The 14,782-nt window shown below is 37.9% G+C and overlaps 1 protein-coding gene across 1 annotated transcript in view; it reads left to right on the top strand.

Annotated features, from left to right (window-relative positions):
- VPS13A (vacuolar protein sorting 13 homolog A) overlaps positions 1-7,601 on the top strand; it is a 283,496-nt gene extending 275,895 nt beyond the window's left edge. Inside the window, exons 71-72 of the mRNA XM_005892982.2 lie at positions 3,819-3,893; positions 6,201-7,601. Coding sequence (XP_005893044.1) covers positions 3,819-3,893; positions 6,201-6,251 — 126 coding nt within the window. The 3' untranslated portion in view covers positions 6,252-7,601. The remainder of the gene's footprint in view (positions 1-3,818; positions 3,894-6,200) is intronic.
- The last annotated feature ends 7,181 nt before the right edge of the window (positions 7,602-14,782 follow it).

The following is a 14,782-nucleotide window of genomic DNA, read 5'->3' as shown; positions in this document are numbered from 1 at the left end:
AATGAGTAGCCCCAGGTCAGTAGGTGCCCAATATGATACTGGAGATCAGTGGCGAACTAATTCCAGAAAGAATGAAGAGATGGAGCTAAAGCAAAAACAACACCCAGTTTGGATGTGACTGGCGATGGAAGTAAAGTCTGATGCTGTAAAGAGCAATATTGCATAGGAACCTGGAATGTTAGGTCCATGAATCAAAGCAAATTGGAAGTGGTCAAACATGAGATGGCAAGAGTGAACATCGACATTTTAGCAATCAGAGAAATGAAATGGACTGGAATGGGTGAATTTAACTCAGATGACCATTATATCTACTACTGTGGGCAAGAATCCCTTAGAAGAAATGGAATAGTCCTCAGAGTCAACAGAAGAGTTTGAAATGCAGTACTTGGATGCAATCTCAAAAATGATAGAATGATCTCTCTTTGTTTCCAAGACAAACCAATCAGTATCACAGTAATCCAAGTCTTTTCCCCAACCAGTAATGCTGAAAAAGCTGAACAGTTCTATGAAGACCTACAAGATCATCTAGAACTAACATCCAAAAAAAGATGTCCTTTTCATTATAGGGGACTGGAATGCAAAAGTAGGAAGTCAAGAAATACCTGCAGTAATGGGCAAATTTGGCCTTGGAGTACAGAATGAAGCAGGGCAAAAGCTAAAAGAGTATTGCCAAGAAAACACACTGGTCATAGCAAACACCCTCTTCCAACAACACAAGAGAAGACTCTACACATGGACATCACCAGATAGTCAGTAATGAAATCAGATTGATTATATTCTTTGCAGCCAAAGATGGAGAAGCTCTGTATAGTCAGCAAAAACAAGACCGGGAGTTGACGGTGGCTCAGATCATGAACTCCTTACTGCCAAATTCAGACTTAAATTGAAGAAAGTAGGCAAAATTGCTAAACCATTCAGGTATGACCTAAATCAAATCCCTTATACAGTGGAAGTGACAAATAGATTCAAGGGGTTAGACCTGATGGACAGAGTGCCTGAAGAACTATGGACAGAGGTTTATGACATTGTACAGGAGGCAGTGATCAAGACCATCCCCGAGAAAAAGAAATGCAAAAAGGCAAAATGGTTGTCTGAGGAGGTCGTACATACAGCTACTAAAAGAAGAGAAGCTAAAGGCAAAGGAAAAAAGGAAAGATATTCCCATTTGAATGCAGAGTTCCAAAGAATAGCAAGAAGAGATAAGAAAGCCTTCCTCAGTGATCAGTGCAAAGAAATAGAGGAAAACAATAGAATGGGAAAGACTAGAGATAAGAAAATTAGAGATACCAAGGGAACTTTGCATGCAAAGATGGGTTCAATAAAGGACAGAAATGGTATGGACCTAACAGAAGCGGAAGATACTAAGAAGAGGTGGCAAGAATACACAGAAGAACTATACAAAAAAGATATTCATAACCCAGATAATCACGATGTTGTGATCACTCACCTAGAGCCAGACATCCTGGAGTGTGAAGTCAAGTGGGCCTTAGAAAGCAGCACTATGAAGAAAGCTAGTGGAGGTGATGGCATTCCAATTGAGCTATTTCAAATTCTGAAAGATGATGCTATGAAAGTGCTGCACTCGATATGCCAGCAATTTGGAAAACTCAGCAGTGGCCACAGGACTGGAAAAGGTCAGTTTTCATTCCAATCCCAAAGGCAATACCAAAGAATGTGCCAACTACCGCATAATTGCATTCATCTCACACACTAGCAAAGTAATACTCAACATTCTCCAAGCTAGGCTTCAACAGTACATGAACCATGAACTTCCAAATGTTCAAGCTGGTTTGAGAAAAGGCAGAGGAACCAGAGATCAAATTTCCAAAATCTGTTGGATTATCAAAACGAGAGTTCCAGAAAAACATCTACTTCTGCTTTATTGACTATGCCAAAGCCTTTGTGTGGATCACAACAAACTGTGGAAAATTCTGAAAGAGATGGGAATACTAGACCACCTGACCTGCTTCCTGAGAAATCTACAGACAGGTCAAGAAGCAACAGGTAGGACTGGACATGGTATAAAGACTGGTTCCTAATCGAGAAAGGAGTAATTAAGGCTGTATATTGTCACCCTGCTTATTTAACTTATATGCAGAATATATCATGAGAAATGCTAGACTGGATGAAGCACAAGCTGGAATCAAGTTTGCTGGGAGAAATAGCAATAACTTCAGGTATGCAGATGACCACCCTTATGGCAGAAAGCGAAGAAGAGCTAAAGAGAGTTGATGAAAGTGAAAGAGTGAAAAAGTTGGTTAAAACTCAACATTCAGAAAACTAAGACCATGGCATCTGGTCCCATCACTTTATGGCAAATAGATGGGGAAACAGTGGAAACAGTGACAGAATTTACTTTTTGGGCTCCAAAATCACTGCAGATGGTTATTGCAGCATGAAATTAAAAGACGTTTGCTCATTGGAAGAAAAGTTGTGACCAACCCAGACAGCTTATTAAAAAGCAGAGACATTACTTTGCCAACAAAGATCCGTCTAGTCAAAGCTGTGGTTTTTCCAGTGGTCATGTATGGATGTGAGAGTTAGACTATAAAGAAAGCTGAGCACTGAAGAATTGATGCTTTTGCACTGTGGTGTTGGAGAAGACTCTTGAGAGTCCCTTGGACTGCAAGGAGATCCATCCTGTCCATCCTAAAGGAAATCAGTCCTGAATATTCATTGGAAGGACTGATGTTGAAGCTGAAACTCCAATACTTTGGCCATCTGATTCGAAGAACTGACTCATTTGAAAAGACCCTGATGCTGGGAAAGATTGAAGGCAGAAGGAGAAGGAGATGCAACAGGATGAGATGGTTGGGAGGCATTACCGACTCAATGGACATGAGTTTGAGTAAACTCCAGAGTTGGTGATGGACAGGGAGGCCTGGCATGCTGAAGTCCGTGGGGTTGCAAAGAGTTGGACACGACTGAGCGACTCACCTGAGTGGCTATTAGGCTCTGCTTTAGCCCATATTGCATTTTTCGGCATTTTTGTAATCTACAAGGATAAACTTCTTATCTCCTTGATTTCTTCCTCTTCCACTAATACCAGCAATATTCCTTTTTTTAAAAAAAATAGAAGAATCTGATTTCTTCTGAAGTCTGTATATGCCTGTTTAATTACTTATAGAAATTGTTAGACTAGTAATATACTGCTTCTTCTATGTCCTTACCCATGGTTAATAGAAGTAATCACCACCCCTCTCTCTTCTTAATAATCCCATTCTTTCTATTTGTCCCTCTAATACGTAACATCCACCACCATCCAACAGTTCTTCTCCCACAAGTACTGAACAGAATACTAAAAGAGTGAAAAAAAAATTGGAGGACAGTCACATAGTACCCACTGTGATTTCTTTGATTCTGAAGCTACATTTTTATTGCATTCTTTAAATAAAAAGAAATGCATTGGTTTAAAATGTCAGAAGTTACAGAAACACAAACACACATGCACATACTTATACACCATGTGTATATGTACTCACACACATGTGTACATTATTTTTCAGCTGATTATCATGAGTCCATGGCCAGAAATCAAGAACTATCTGAGAGAGGGAAAATAGTGGCACTGCTTCTAGATGTATCTCCTTCCTATCCTCTGCACCAACCTTTTATGGCTTCACAAAGCAATTGAAATCTCACCTAAAATTTTTTGTTTTAGGTTTAGTGGTAATGGATGGGTTAGAATTTAGTCTTTTTTTTTGTTTGTATTTGATTCTTCTTGATTTCTCATTCTTTTTTTTTTTTTAATGGCATTTCTTTATTTGTATTTCTGCAACTAGATTTCCATTTTAATGAAGAACTTACTCTGTTTATAGGAACGGGTGAAGTCTGTATTCCATGCCAAAGAGTTTGGAAAAATAGTTAACTTCAGAACCCCGGAGGATGCGAGGGTAAATATAGTCAATCTTTTACTTAAACACGTAGCAGCTGCTCATTCAAAGCCGTGTAAGTTGTATTGATGTCTTTAAGGCAGATAAGTTGTGTTAGTTTTTCAATTTCATGTTGTGTTTTGATGATTTTAATATATGTAACTATGTAATATTTCCCCCAAATTATTTTTTCATTAGATTGAATTCACATACCTACTTGTTTTTGAAATCAAATTGCTCTCTTATTTTAAATCTTAACTGTAATACTTTGCCAAAAAAAAAAAAGCCAACAAACAAAAGAAATTAATTCACTCTAATGCTCATCTACCAGCTCCAGCAGGGAAAGTATAGCGCCACACTGTTTATTTCTCTACTGTGTAGATGTAATGATTTTTTTTCTTTAATTACTGTAGCCTGGCACAAGGAAGAAGAGCCATGCCTGTAGTCAGAAAATCTGATTTTTAAATACTGGTTCTGTTCCTTCTTGACTGTAGGACCTTGGGGAAGACAGTTAACCTCAGTTTTCTCTGCACCAGGCTCCTCCGTCCATGGGATTTTCTAGGCAAGAGTACTGGAGTGGGTTGCCATTTCCTTCTCCAGGGAATCTTCCCAACCCAGGGATCGAACCCAGGTCTCCCGCATTGTAGACAGACGCTTTACCATCTGAGCCACCAGGGAAGGAAAGGTTGGGACACATACTTTAGGGATTATGGCAATTAAAAGTATATGCACTGTCAAGAAAAGGAAGACGAATTGACTATCTACCTCATTGGTCACAACTTAGATGCTGTTCCTGACACTGAATTGTACTCACTGTGTTGTGAAACTTACAAATAAGAACACAGGGCTTCTTTGCTGAATCCCTGGGCCCTAGGCCTCTCTGCGTTGGTCCTGGCTGGTTATGACTATTTACCAGTTCACTTCTCACACCTGGAGGTCAAAGCAGGAACCTCTTTCACCCATACATGTGTGCCTTGTATCATTTAGCAAGTGCTGTGCCATTTTCTTGGAGAAGGCAATGGCACCCCACTCCAGTACTCTTGCCTGGGAAATCCCATGGACGGAGGAGCCTAGTAGGCTACAGTCCATGGGACCGCTAAGAGTTGGACACAACTAAGTGACTTCACTTTCACTTTTCACTTTCATGCTTTGGAGAAGGAAATGGCAACCCACTCCAGTGTTCTGGCCTGGAGAATCCCAGGGACAGAGGAGCCTGGTGGGCTTCTGTCTATAGGGTCACACAGAGTCGGGCACGACTGATGCGACTTAGCAGCAGCAGCAGCAATGCCATTTTCTATGTAGACATTGTGATATAAGGTAACATTGACATACTAACAATACAAAACTGAAAAGTGGACAAGTTACAAAGAAAGACTGATAAAGTGACTAGAGTCTCAGTATGCATGTTGCCTGGAACAGGGAGACAGTGTAAAGCATGATGATAATATGACTTGCAGGCCATCTTCTTCATGTTGCTGAAGGGGACATTACCTTCAGTTTCTCTGTAATAAGTTTTCCATTTAATCTCTCACCATATTATTTTATCTCAGAAAGTTCTTTTTAATCTCCCAGCTCAGCCAGAAACATCCAGAAAAAGCTACTGAGCCTAGTTCTCTTTCTCTACTTATCTTAGAGTTGTTCCCACTAGGTTCTTCTTAAATAAAAAAGCACAAATATATCTGCTTAAGATTTTCCTAATGGGATAACCCCAGTTATCACTGACTCCATGGCTTTTATTTGTCATATAGGCCAAATGATAATAGACTTTATCAGCAGAAAGTTTCCCTTCATTTGCATTTTGAAATTTCAGATCCTTTGAAAATAGAAAATACATCATGAAAGCACCTATTAATATGCTCAAGAATGTTGCTATGCTACTACTTACTGTAGAACTATATGTATTATTTCTACTCAGTCAGATCCCAATATATAGAATGATGAAGGTTTGTGATACAGAATTGGCATAGGTTGGAAGGAATTCTGCATGGATGATTTTTACACTATGCCAGAGTTATTCAATCCAGCTGTCAAATTACCCTTCTCTCTCGGGATGGATCATTTTACTTTTCTTATTCTGAAGATGAACATCTAAGTCCAAAGACCTTAGAATGGTATTGTTACTACTGTTAAACCCAGTACCATTGTTCCTGAGTCACCTGGACTATTTAAGTGAATGAATGATCTCTCCTACATAGTGAATTTAGTTCTTGGCTATTTCAGTATACTCCTGACTAAACTGGAAGATAACTTCTAGATTTTCACTCATTACATTTTGTCATTGCAAGTTCACTGAAGTTAAGTAAATGTTGCTTCATTTCCCCACTACAGTGGATCCTCAGAAAGCTAGAAGAAGCAAGAGAACCTTCCCCGAACCTCTGACAGAGACCACTGCCTGAAGATGTACAGCAATAAATCATTACAGTTTCTACCTTGTACCTTCCAAAACCTGTTTGGGAAGTGTAGTACAGAAGTAATTTAAAGTACTTTTTTAAAAAATTCAGAATCAAGTAAAACAGCTACATGATTCAACTATTTCAATTCTTTGGGGATCTGTTTGGTTTTCTAACTTGAATCATGCATCCGGTTAAATTCTGATTACTTTATAAAAGAAGTATTTCTTTTATGAATCTTAAGTATTTGCTCCAGGTGATTCTCTGTAATGGTGGAGAAATTGCACATATTTAGCCTGAATTTAATGGAGCTAAATTGAATATTCCTAGTTCACATTTTAAAGTTCTATCATGCTTACATCAAACTCCCTGAATGAATGATAAGTAGATGATGAAATCAGACATTGCCTTAGTGCTATCAAGATAACTTTGGTGGTAGTTTCTTTAGAAACATGAAGTTCATTTTACAGATAAATATTTTAGTATGATTTTCCTTATTTTTTTAAATAAAGGGTAGATTTAAATTACTATTTGAAGTACACAGCATGACTATGAAAAATAGTCTTTTTTATTTTATATGATACAAATTGACAAATACCTCTTCAAGCCTCATCTTAAGAAAGGCTTGAAGAAATGAGTGTCATCCCTGAACAGGGAAAGTCCCTCTCAAAACTTCAAAGCCTTAGAAATACTTCCTCAAGCCAGCATCTTGAGATCTACTTGGTTTCCCAAGGTTATATTTTTAATAGATTTAATAGATTGCTGACCTTAAAGGAAAATTCCTGAGGCCTTAACAATACCAGCTTCCTATTCACTGGTAGGATGAAACAAAATTTTGCTGTCTTAATACAAGTTATGCTTCAGAACAGATAGCCCCTCTCTGTACAAATGTAGGATAAATATGTGTACCCTAAAATCTAACCTAGTAACCTATTCTGTTGGCAATAAATTGAGAATTTCTGGTTTGCTTTGTCTTATTCAAGTGAGAATCACTCTTTCTAAGTGTATAGCTCATCCAAACAAAAACCATGGGCAGCAAATCAGTAAAAATGTCATGGGGTTTTTTTCCCTTGGTTCTTACCCAAGATCCTTATACCTTTATATTAATGAGAGTTTTCAAGTGAAAGAGGATAAATACATGATTGTAAACCATGAAGAGAACAATGCAGTATCTTATTTATTGAATAATAGAGTATTTGATGCATGTTGTACATGCCACCAAATTACTATAAGCTGTTTTTAGAATTGGAGACTGTATAAGAAGTTAATGGTTGTGAAATTCTCATATTCCTTGAACCCTTGGTTTGTTGTAAAAGCTAAAATAAACAGCATGCCAGACTGTAATTGTATTTCTTCCTGACCAAGTCTTGCTACTAAATACTACTGATTTTCCTCTGATTATAAAAACACATTGTTTATTAATAATAGTTCCTTCAGGATTTTTTTTTTCTTTGCTGAACATAATCACAGGATGAGAAGTTTCGAATCTCATGATAGTGCATGTTCCCTTGATGGCCTTTTTTCAAAGTAACATACTTTTTGTCTTTTGCTGAGCTCTGCCAATTTTGCATACATTAGAATTAAACCTAGGAATAGAGGTGGTCAGAAATCTTTTATCAGATTGTCCTCATCTGAAATGTTCCTTTGCTGGAGTTCTAGTCAGTGTCATTAGTCAAGTGCCTCATTACCTACTCCAGTTTCACGGTTTTATTCTCAGAATAAAGACCCATCACTCTTTGGGTATCCCATGGTAAAGGGGAAAAGTCTTAATAGTGTACGGAGAGAAATCCTTCTGGTATCCTCTGGAGGCCAGCCAGAGTGGGTCTTGTCAGTAGTACATATGCAAAGCCAGTGTGCCTGTTTTTCCTGTTCCCATGCCAATGACAACCTAGAAATATCTTATTCTTTCTCAGCCACCAGTCATCTGTCCATCAACACCTCCAATCCATTCCTGTCTCTGGAATAGAAAGACCCACAATTTCAAAAGCAATAGTTTCATCAGTTGTCTTAGAAGCTTTTTTTCAACTAAAACAAAGAACATAAGTAAATCACTAGATAATGAGTCAGTCTTTTTAGCGTAACATTTTACAATTTACAGTTATATGTTTGATTCTGTAGTCTTTTTCTTGAATATTACAGAGTTTATAATCTATGGTATTTAAAAAGTAACCTACCTTGAATTATATTTAACTATGTTTAGTGGTTCTCAGCTTGAGAACTTTAAACTTGTCTTCGTTGTTTGGTAGTTGCTGTGGAAAGGGGCCTGAGTATTCTGTCCTTCGTCTCTTTCTATTATATGTTAGCTGTTTCCCTATATCTTTCATGTATCCTGATCTGTGATTATGTATGAAGCTGAAGGCAGAGTGTCTGTCCCTAGCCAACTCACCTCCAGAAAACTATAATCACTAAACATAGCAACTTTGATTTCTGATACAAAAAGAAGCTTGTAATTGCTTCACATTTACAAAATACTCCGTGAACCAAAGAGCATGTGTGCTTCTGCAGTGGCTTCCCAACTACAGTATGTATATTGACTGCTCCTTCTCTGGTGTTAGCAAGACCTTGGAATTTTTCCCAGGCTCACTTCAGTACAACTGCATTATTTTCTGGTCCCTAAATAATCATGATTATCTGTGGCAGTACTTCCCTGTCCTTCTCTCCTCCATAATCCTAATCAATCCCAAAACTATCCTGTGGCCTCCAAAGAAGATTTTCTGAAACTTATTTGTCAATTCTATCATAATTATCTCCATCATTTTTTCCAACAGTAGTAGTAATAATACCGTCCCAGTGAGTATACACGTACCTAACTCATCTCTTAGAAATATCCTGTGAAGTAGTATCCTGTTACTGTCTGGTAAAAAGTAAAGATGCTACTTAGTGCTGAATTTTATGAACCTTATTTATTCAGTCATCAATGACCAGCTTTTGTTAGTACTTTTCAGGCCCCAGTATTAAAAAGATTGCCACAAGGTACTGGGCTAGTTTGCCTGTAGGAACTGAAAGTGTTTGCCAAATACACTGAAGGTAGAAGTAGCTCTTTGGAAATGGACATATTTATGCCCCAGCCACCATAGGGCAGAGAAAGCTGTTTGGATTCCAGGGCCATTGCTTTTACATTCTCTCTCAAGGTCAGCTAAAATCCTCAAGGATGGTGTTTTTCAAACTGTAGGTCTTAACCCATTAGTGAGCCATGCAATCAGTTCAAGACCAGCATATTTTCTTAATGGAATAGAAAAGAAAAGAGCTTTGCAGGTAACAAGGTTAAATATTGTTTTAGTTAAATAGTTAGTTAAATAATCTATATACTGTGTATACTGGGTCACAAAATGTAATTTGTTATTGTGAATTGCAGTTTGGGGAGGAGGAACCTGAAAGCCACTGCTGTAGGAGGCATGTAGCATTCAGTGATTGTTGAAACAATCTGGATCGTGCCAAGCCTTACTTTACCTTGGGTAAGGCGCAACAGACCCACAACTCAGGGAGTCTTTAGGCTGTGAGCACTGTCTTTTTCTATTGAGGGAGAAGATAGGATAGCTCTTATTTTGGAAATGTTTTCCTTTTCTGGTATATATCAGATGCCTGTGTAATATGTCCCACCAGTGGTCTAGAAAAAGCATAGAAAATTGAGATCCACAAACAGCTCCCAAAAAAGATCACAGAATATCCTTTAATTTAGTGTATTTCCTCCTCTCTCCCACTAAGCATTTTACTAGGATTGGGCACAGAAGTTCTCCTTTTAAGGATATTGACTTTGCTCCATCTACCTGCCATCTGAGTCACCAAATGGACAAAGGCAAATGGGGAGCTGATTCATAGGTCACAATCTTTTAGGGCCAAAATACTTATTCTCTGCAGAGTTCCAGACAAATGCCAACACTTTTTAGCTGAAAATAATTGAATTTCCTAATTTACGTAGGATTCAAGTAGAAAATACAGATAATTTGATTCTTTTTGCAAGATTCAATGCAAAATTTGTTGAATCTGGTTTTCTTTGGTGCTACCCAGTATCACTGATCGCTCTTTTGCATACCCTAAATGAGAACCATCTGCCCTCCTGCCCAATCCTTTGAAATATGCTTTTGAAATTATACCTTACTGATAGTGCTATACCTAATCAAGCTAACACTGATTGGTTAAAATTTTTAGGATTCTTATAATCTTTATCTTTGATCATTGCCCCAAACAGCTATCAGTGCAGACCTTTTCTCCTGCTTTCTGTCTCTCTACCCCAGTTGGTATAAAGTAGTATTTGTTCCAGGGCTATCTTAAAAGGCCAGTGCAAGGACTGAGAAGACACTGGATCCTACTCTTTTGCAAACCGTCACATTTCTTTAACTGAAACTGTTTTTTACCTTATTTCCTGTTTTGTAAAATAAATTGTCCCATGTCATTTTTTAAAAAAATGTTTCATTTTAGAATTACAAATTAGTTCTTTTTAAAGCATTATGGCGTTTTCCAAAAAATTGATAATTTTGGTTACCCAGTGAGCCATGTAAGATATGAAACTTCGGGTTTTATAGGTTGATACTCATATATTTTTAAAGTTTTTATCACTTTACACAAAGTCATTTGTATTATAGTTTAGCACCTGCTGTGATGTCTGTCAACCTGAAAACCCCTGTCACTGAGCACCATTCACATTCATTTACTGTTGCTTTGATACCTTTAATAATGGGCTTCTTCTCCTGAAGTCCTTGTAACAGGAAACCCTGTGAGAGTGCTATAATAAAACGTCCCGTCGTCAGAAGTGAATGTAAAAGACATCATGTTAAAAAATCCAGCATTTCTTCTTATGCAGTCATAGCGCTAGCATTCCACTGGCTACCCAGAAGTTTCCAACTCGCAAGCTGAAGAACATTCAAGTAAAAATGCAGACTACATTGAAATGTTCTCATTGTCAGTTTTATACCTGCACTCACAGACTGTTAGAAATTGTACCTGGGACTTGTTGCAAGATCAGATTGTTAAGACTTTTTAAAATGGTCCTCTGTATGTGAATATGTATTTTACATATAAAATTGAATTTTTCAGGGAATGTGCACTTTAAAAATATTTCCTTACTAATGTTTGTATTGACCAAATAGTCTTTGCTTCTTCGGAATGCTTATTCTTTAGTGAAAATATGGTTCTTGATGATGATGATAGTATTTTAAATGTCTATTTCTGATTCAGTGCAATATTTCCTTGTACTTATGTCTGACCCAGTTGCCTGTTATACAGTCCCTGCCTTGATTTTGTGTGTTCTGATGAGATAATTAATTTATAAACACAAAAATCACAGTGAAGTTCTTGAAATTGAACTTAGTCTTTTTCCTCCTGAAAATTGGTTCACCATGCTCACCAATGACTTTTTTCTAAATAATGATTTCTTGCTATTGGTAGAATTGAATTGCTTGGTCACATGACTGCCCGGTTTAACTCCGTGTACCTCTTTCAAATAAATTGAGTAAAATAAAAATTTCTGATCTTCAGTCTGCCTCTGTTTTTTAGTTACTGGATAGAACTAGAAAAATTACCATTAAGTCCTCTCTCACCTATCTAAACTCTGCCCTCTTTGGGTCCTAAATAAACCTGGATAACTAACAGATTGCCCAGGGTCCTGGTTTTGCAGTCAAAACTGACAGCTTTCCAGCCCAGCATGATCCCTGCTGACTAAGAGCTTGAGTGGTAATACCTACCTGATTCGTAAGCACCAAGACTGTGCCTCCCAGCCTCAGAAAACTTCCAACGGCTCATTTCCAAGGTAAGTAATGATTATATTTTGAAAGGAGGGCTAGGAGAGAGAATTTCCTACTTGCAGAATTAATATTGACAGAAATAAGTAATTTGCTTCTAATATGAAGTGTTCAGCCTTTTTATGACTTGTTACTCATACTTAAAGTGACTCAAAGCCATTTTCTTATGTGCTTTGTCAGCCAGAGATAAAAATAATAACCGAGTGCTAGAAAGTGCTTAAAAACAAAATTCCTCATTGTTTAAATGCCCTGGTAACTGATTCTCTTGAGCCCTTTTCACATGTTAATTGGATGATCAGAAGCGGTTCCTGACCTTTAGAGCATGGTGCCCAACTCCCACCTCAGGTTGTTTTGCTTTTTGTTTGTTTCATTTCTAGATATCCTTGAGAGTGACTTCTCCATCCTTTGGGGGTATGTTCTTTCTTTAGGTATTTTATTGTTTATTAATTTTTATTTTGTATTAAAATAGACTTGATTTACATATGGGTTTCATGTATACAACATAGTAATGCAGTGTTTTTTAGCTTTTATTTTGGAGTATAGTTGATTTACAATGCTATGTTAGTTTCAGGTATACAGCTAAAGAATTCAGTTATACATATGTCCATTCTATTTTTGATTCTTTTCCAGTGTAGATCATTATAGAATACAGAGTAGTGTTCCCTGTGCTATATAGTTGGTCTTTGTTGATTATCTGTTATATATGTAATAGTGTATGCATATGTTATTCCCAAACTCCTAATTTATCCCTACTCTCCACATTTACCCTTTGGTAGCCAGAAGTTTGTTTTTGAAGACTGGGAGTCTATTTCTGTTTTATAAAGAAGTTCGTTTGTACTTTTTTTTTTTTAGATTCCACATTTAAGTGATACCTTAGGACATTTGTCTTTCTCTGTCTGACTTCACTTAGTATTATAATCTTTAGGTCCATTTATGTTCCTGCAAATTGCATTGTTTCATTCTTTTTTTGGCTTAGTAACATTCCATTGTCTATAAGTACCACGTCTTCTTTACCCGTTCCCTTGTGACGGACATTTAGGTTGCTTAGATGTCTTGGCTGTTGTAAACTATGCTGCTGTGAACATTGGGGTGCATGTATCTTTTCAGTTACGGTTTTCCCTGGATATATGCCCAGGAATTACATTGGTCGATCCTATGGTAGTTCCATTGTTTATATGTACTGCATCCTTATTCATTCATCTTTTGATGGACATTTAGTTTGCTTCTATGTCCCGGCTACTGTAAATAGTGCTGCAGTGAACATTGGGCTGCATGTGTCTTTTCAAAGTATGGTTTTCTATGGGTATATGTCTAGGAGTATGATTGCTGGGTCATATGGTAGTCCTGTTTTTAGTTTTTTAAGGAACCTCCATAACATTCTCCATAATGATTGTATCAATTTACCCCACCAAAAGTGTAGGAGACTTCCCTTTTCTCCACACCCTCTCCAGCATATATCATGATGGCCATGCTGACTGGTATGAGGTAGTACCTCATTGTAGCTTTGATTTACATTTCTCTAGTAATTAGTGATGTTGAGCATCTTTTCATGTGCTTTCTGGCCATCTGTATGTCTTCCTTTGAGAAATACCTACTTAGGTCTTCTGCCCATTTTTTGATTGGGTTGTTCATTTTTTTGTTGTTGAACTGCATGAGCTGTTTGTGTATTTTGGAGATTAATCCCTTGTCAGTCACTTCATTTACAAATATTTTCTGCCGTTCTGTGGATTGTCTTTTCATTTTGTTTATGGTTTCCTTTGCTATGCAAAAAGCTTTTCAGTTTAATTAGGTCCCATTTGTTTGTTTTTATTCTCATTAGTCTAGGAAGTGGATCAAAAAATATCTTGCTCTGATTTATGTCATAGACACTTTCTCTTTCTCTTCTTCTGGAACCCCTATAATCCTAATATGATGTGTTTTTGTCCCAGAGGTCTCTGAGCCTGTCCTCATTTCTTCTCATTCTCTTTTCTTTCTTCTGCTCCTCAGCTATTGCCACCATTTATGTGCCAACTGACTCATTCTTTCTTCTGCTTAAGTTATTCTGCTATTGATTCCTGCTAGTATATTTTCATATTTCAGTTATTGTATTGTTCATCTCTGTTTATTTGTTCTATAAGTCTCCTGCTGCTGCTAAGTCGCTTCAGTTGTCTCTGACTCTGTGCGACCCCATAGACGGCAGCCCACCAGGCTCCCCCGTCCCTGGGATTCTCCAGGCAAGAACACTGGAGTGGGTTGCCATTTCCTCCTCCAATGCATGAAAGTCTCCTAGCTCTTTGTTAAATGTTTCTATGTCGTCTTGGTCTGTGCCTCCACTATTTTTCTGTGATCTTGTGTCATCTGTACTATCATTACTCTGAGTTGTTATTCATTTAGACTGCCTGTCTCCACTTGATTGTTGTTCTGGTTCTTTATCTTATTCCTTCATCTTGAACATACTTCTCTGCCATTTCATTTTGTGTAACTTTCTGTGTTTGTGGTTTCCTTTCCTCAGGCAGCAGGATCATAGTTCCTCTTGCTTCAGGTGTCTTCTGCCTCCTGGTAGGTGAGGTTGGTTGGTCCAGGGGTGCAGGCTTCCTTGTGGGAGGGGCTGGTGCCTGCCCCCTGGTGGGTAGAGCTAGGTCTTGTCCCTTTAGTGGGCAGAACCATGTCAAGGGGTGTGTTTAGAGGTGGCTGTGAGCTCAGTACAACTTTAACAGCCTGTCTGCTGATGATTGGAGCTGTGTTCTCCGCCATTGCTGGTGGTTTGGCTTGAGGCATCCCAGCACTGGAGCCTACAAGCTGT

Source organism: Bos mutus, chromosome 8, assembly GCF_027580195.1.
Source record: "Bos mutus isolate GX-2022 chromosome 8, NWIPB_WYAK_1.1, whole genome shotgun sequence".
NCBI lineage: Eukaryota > Metazoa > Chordata > Mammalia > Artiodactyla > Bovidae > Bos > Bos mutus.
This window is presented reverse-complemented; position numbering and strand designations above follow the sequence as displayed.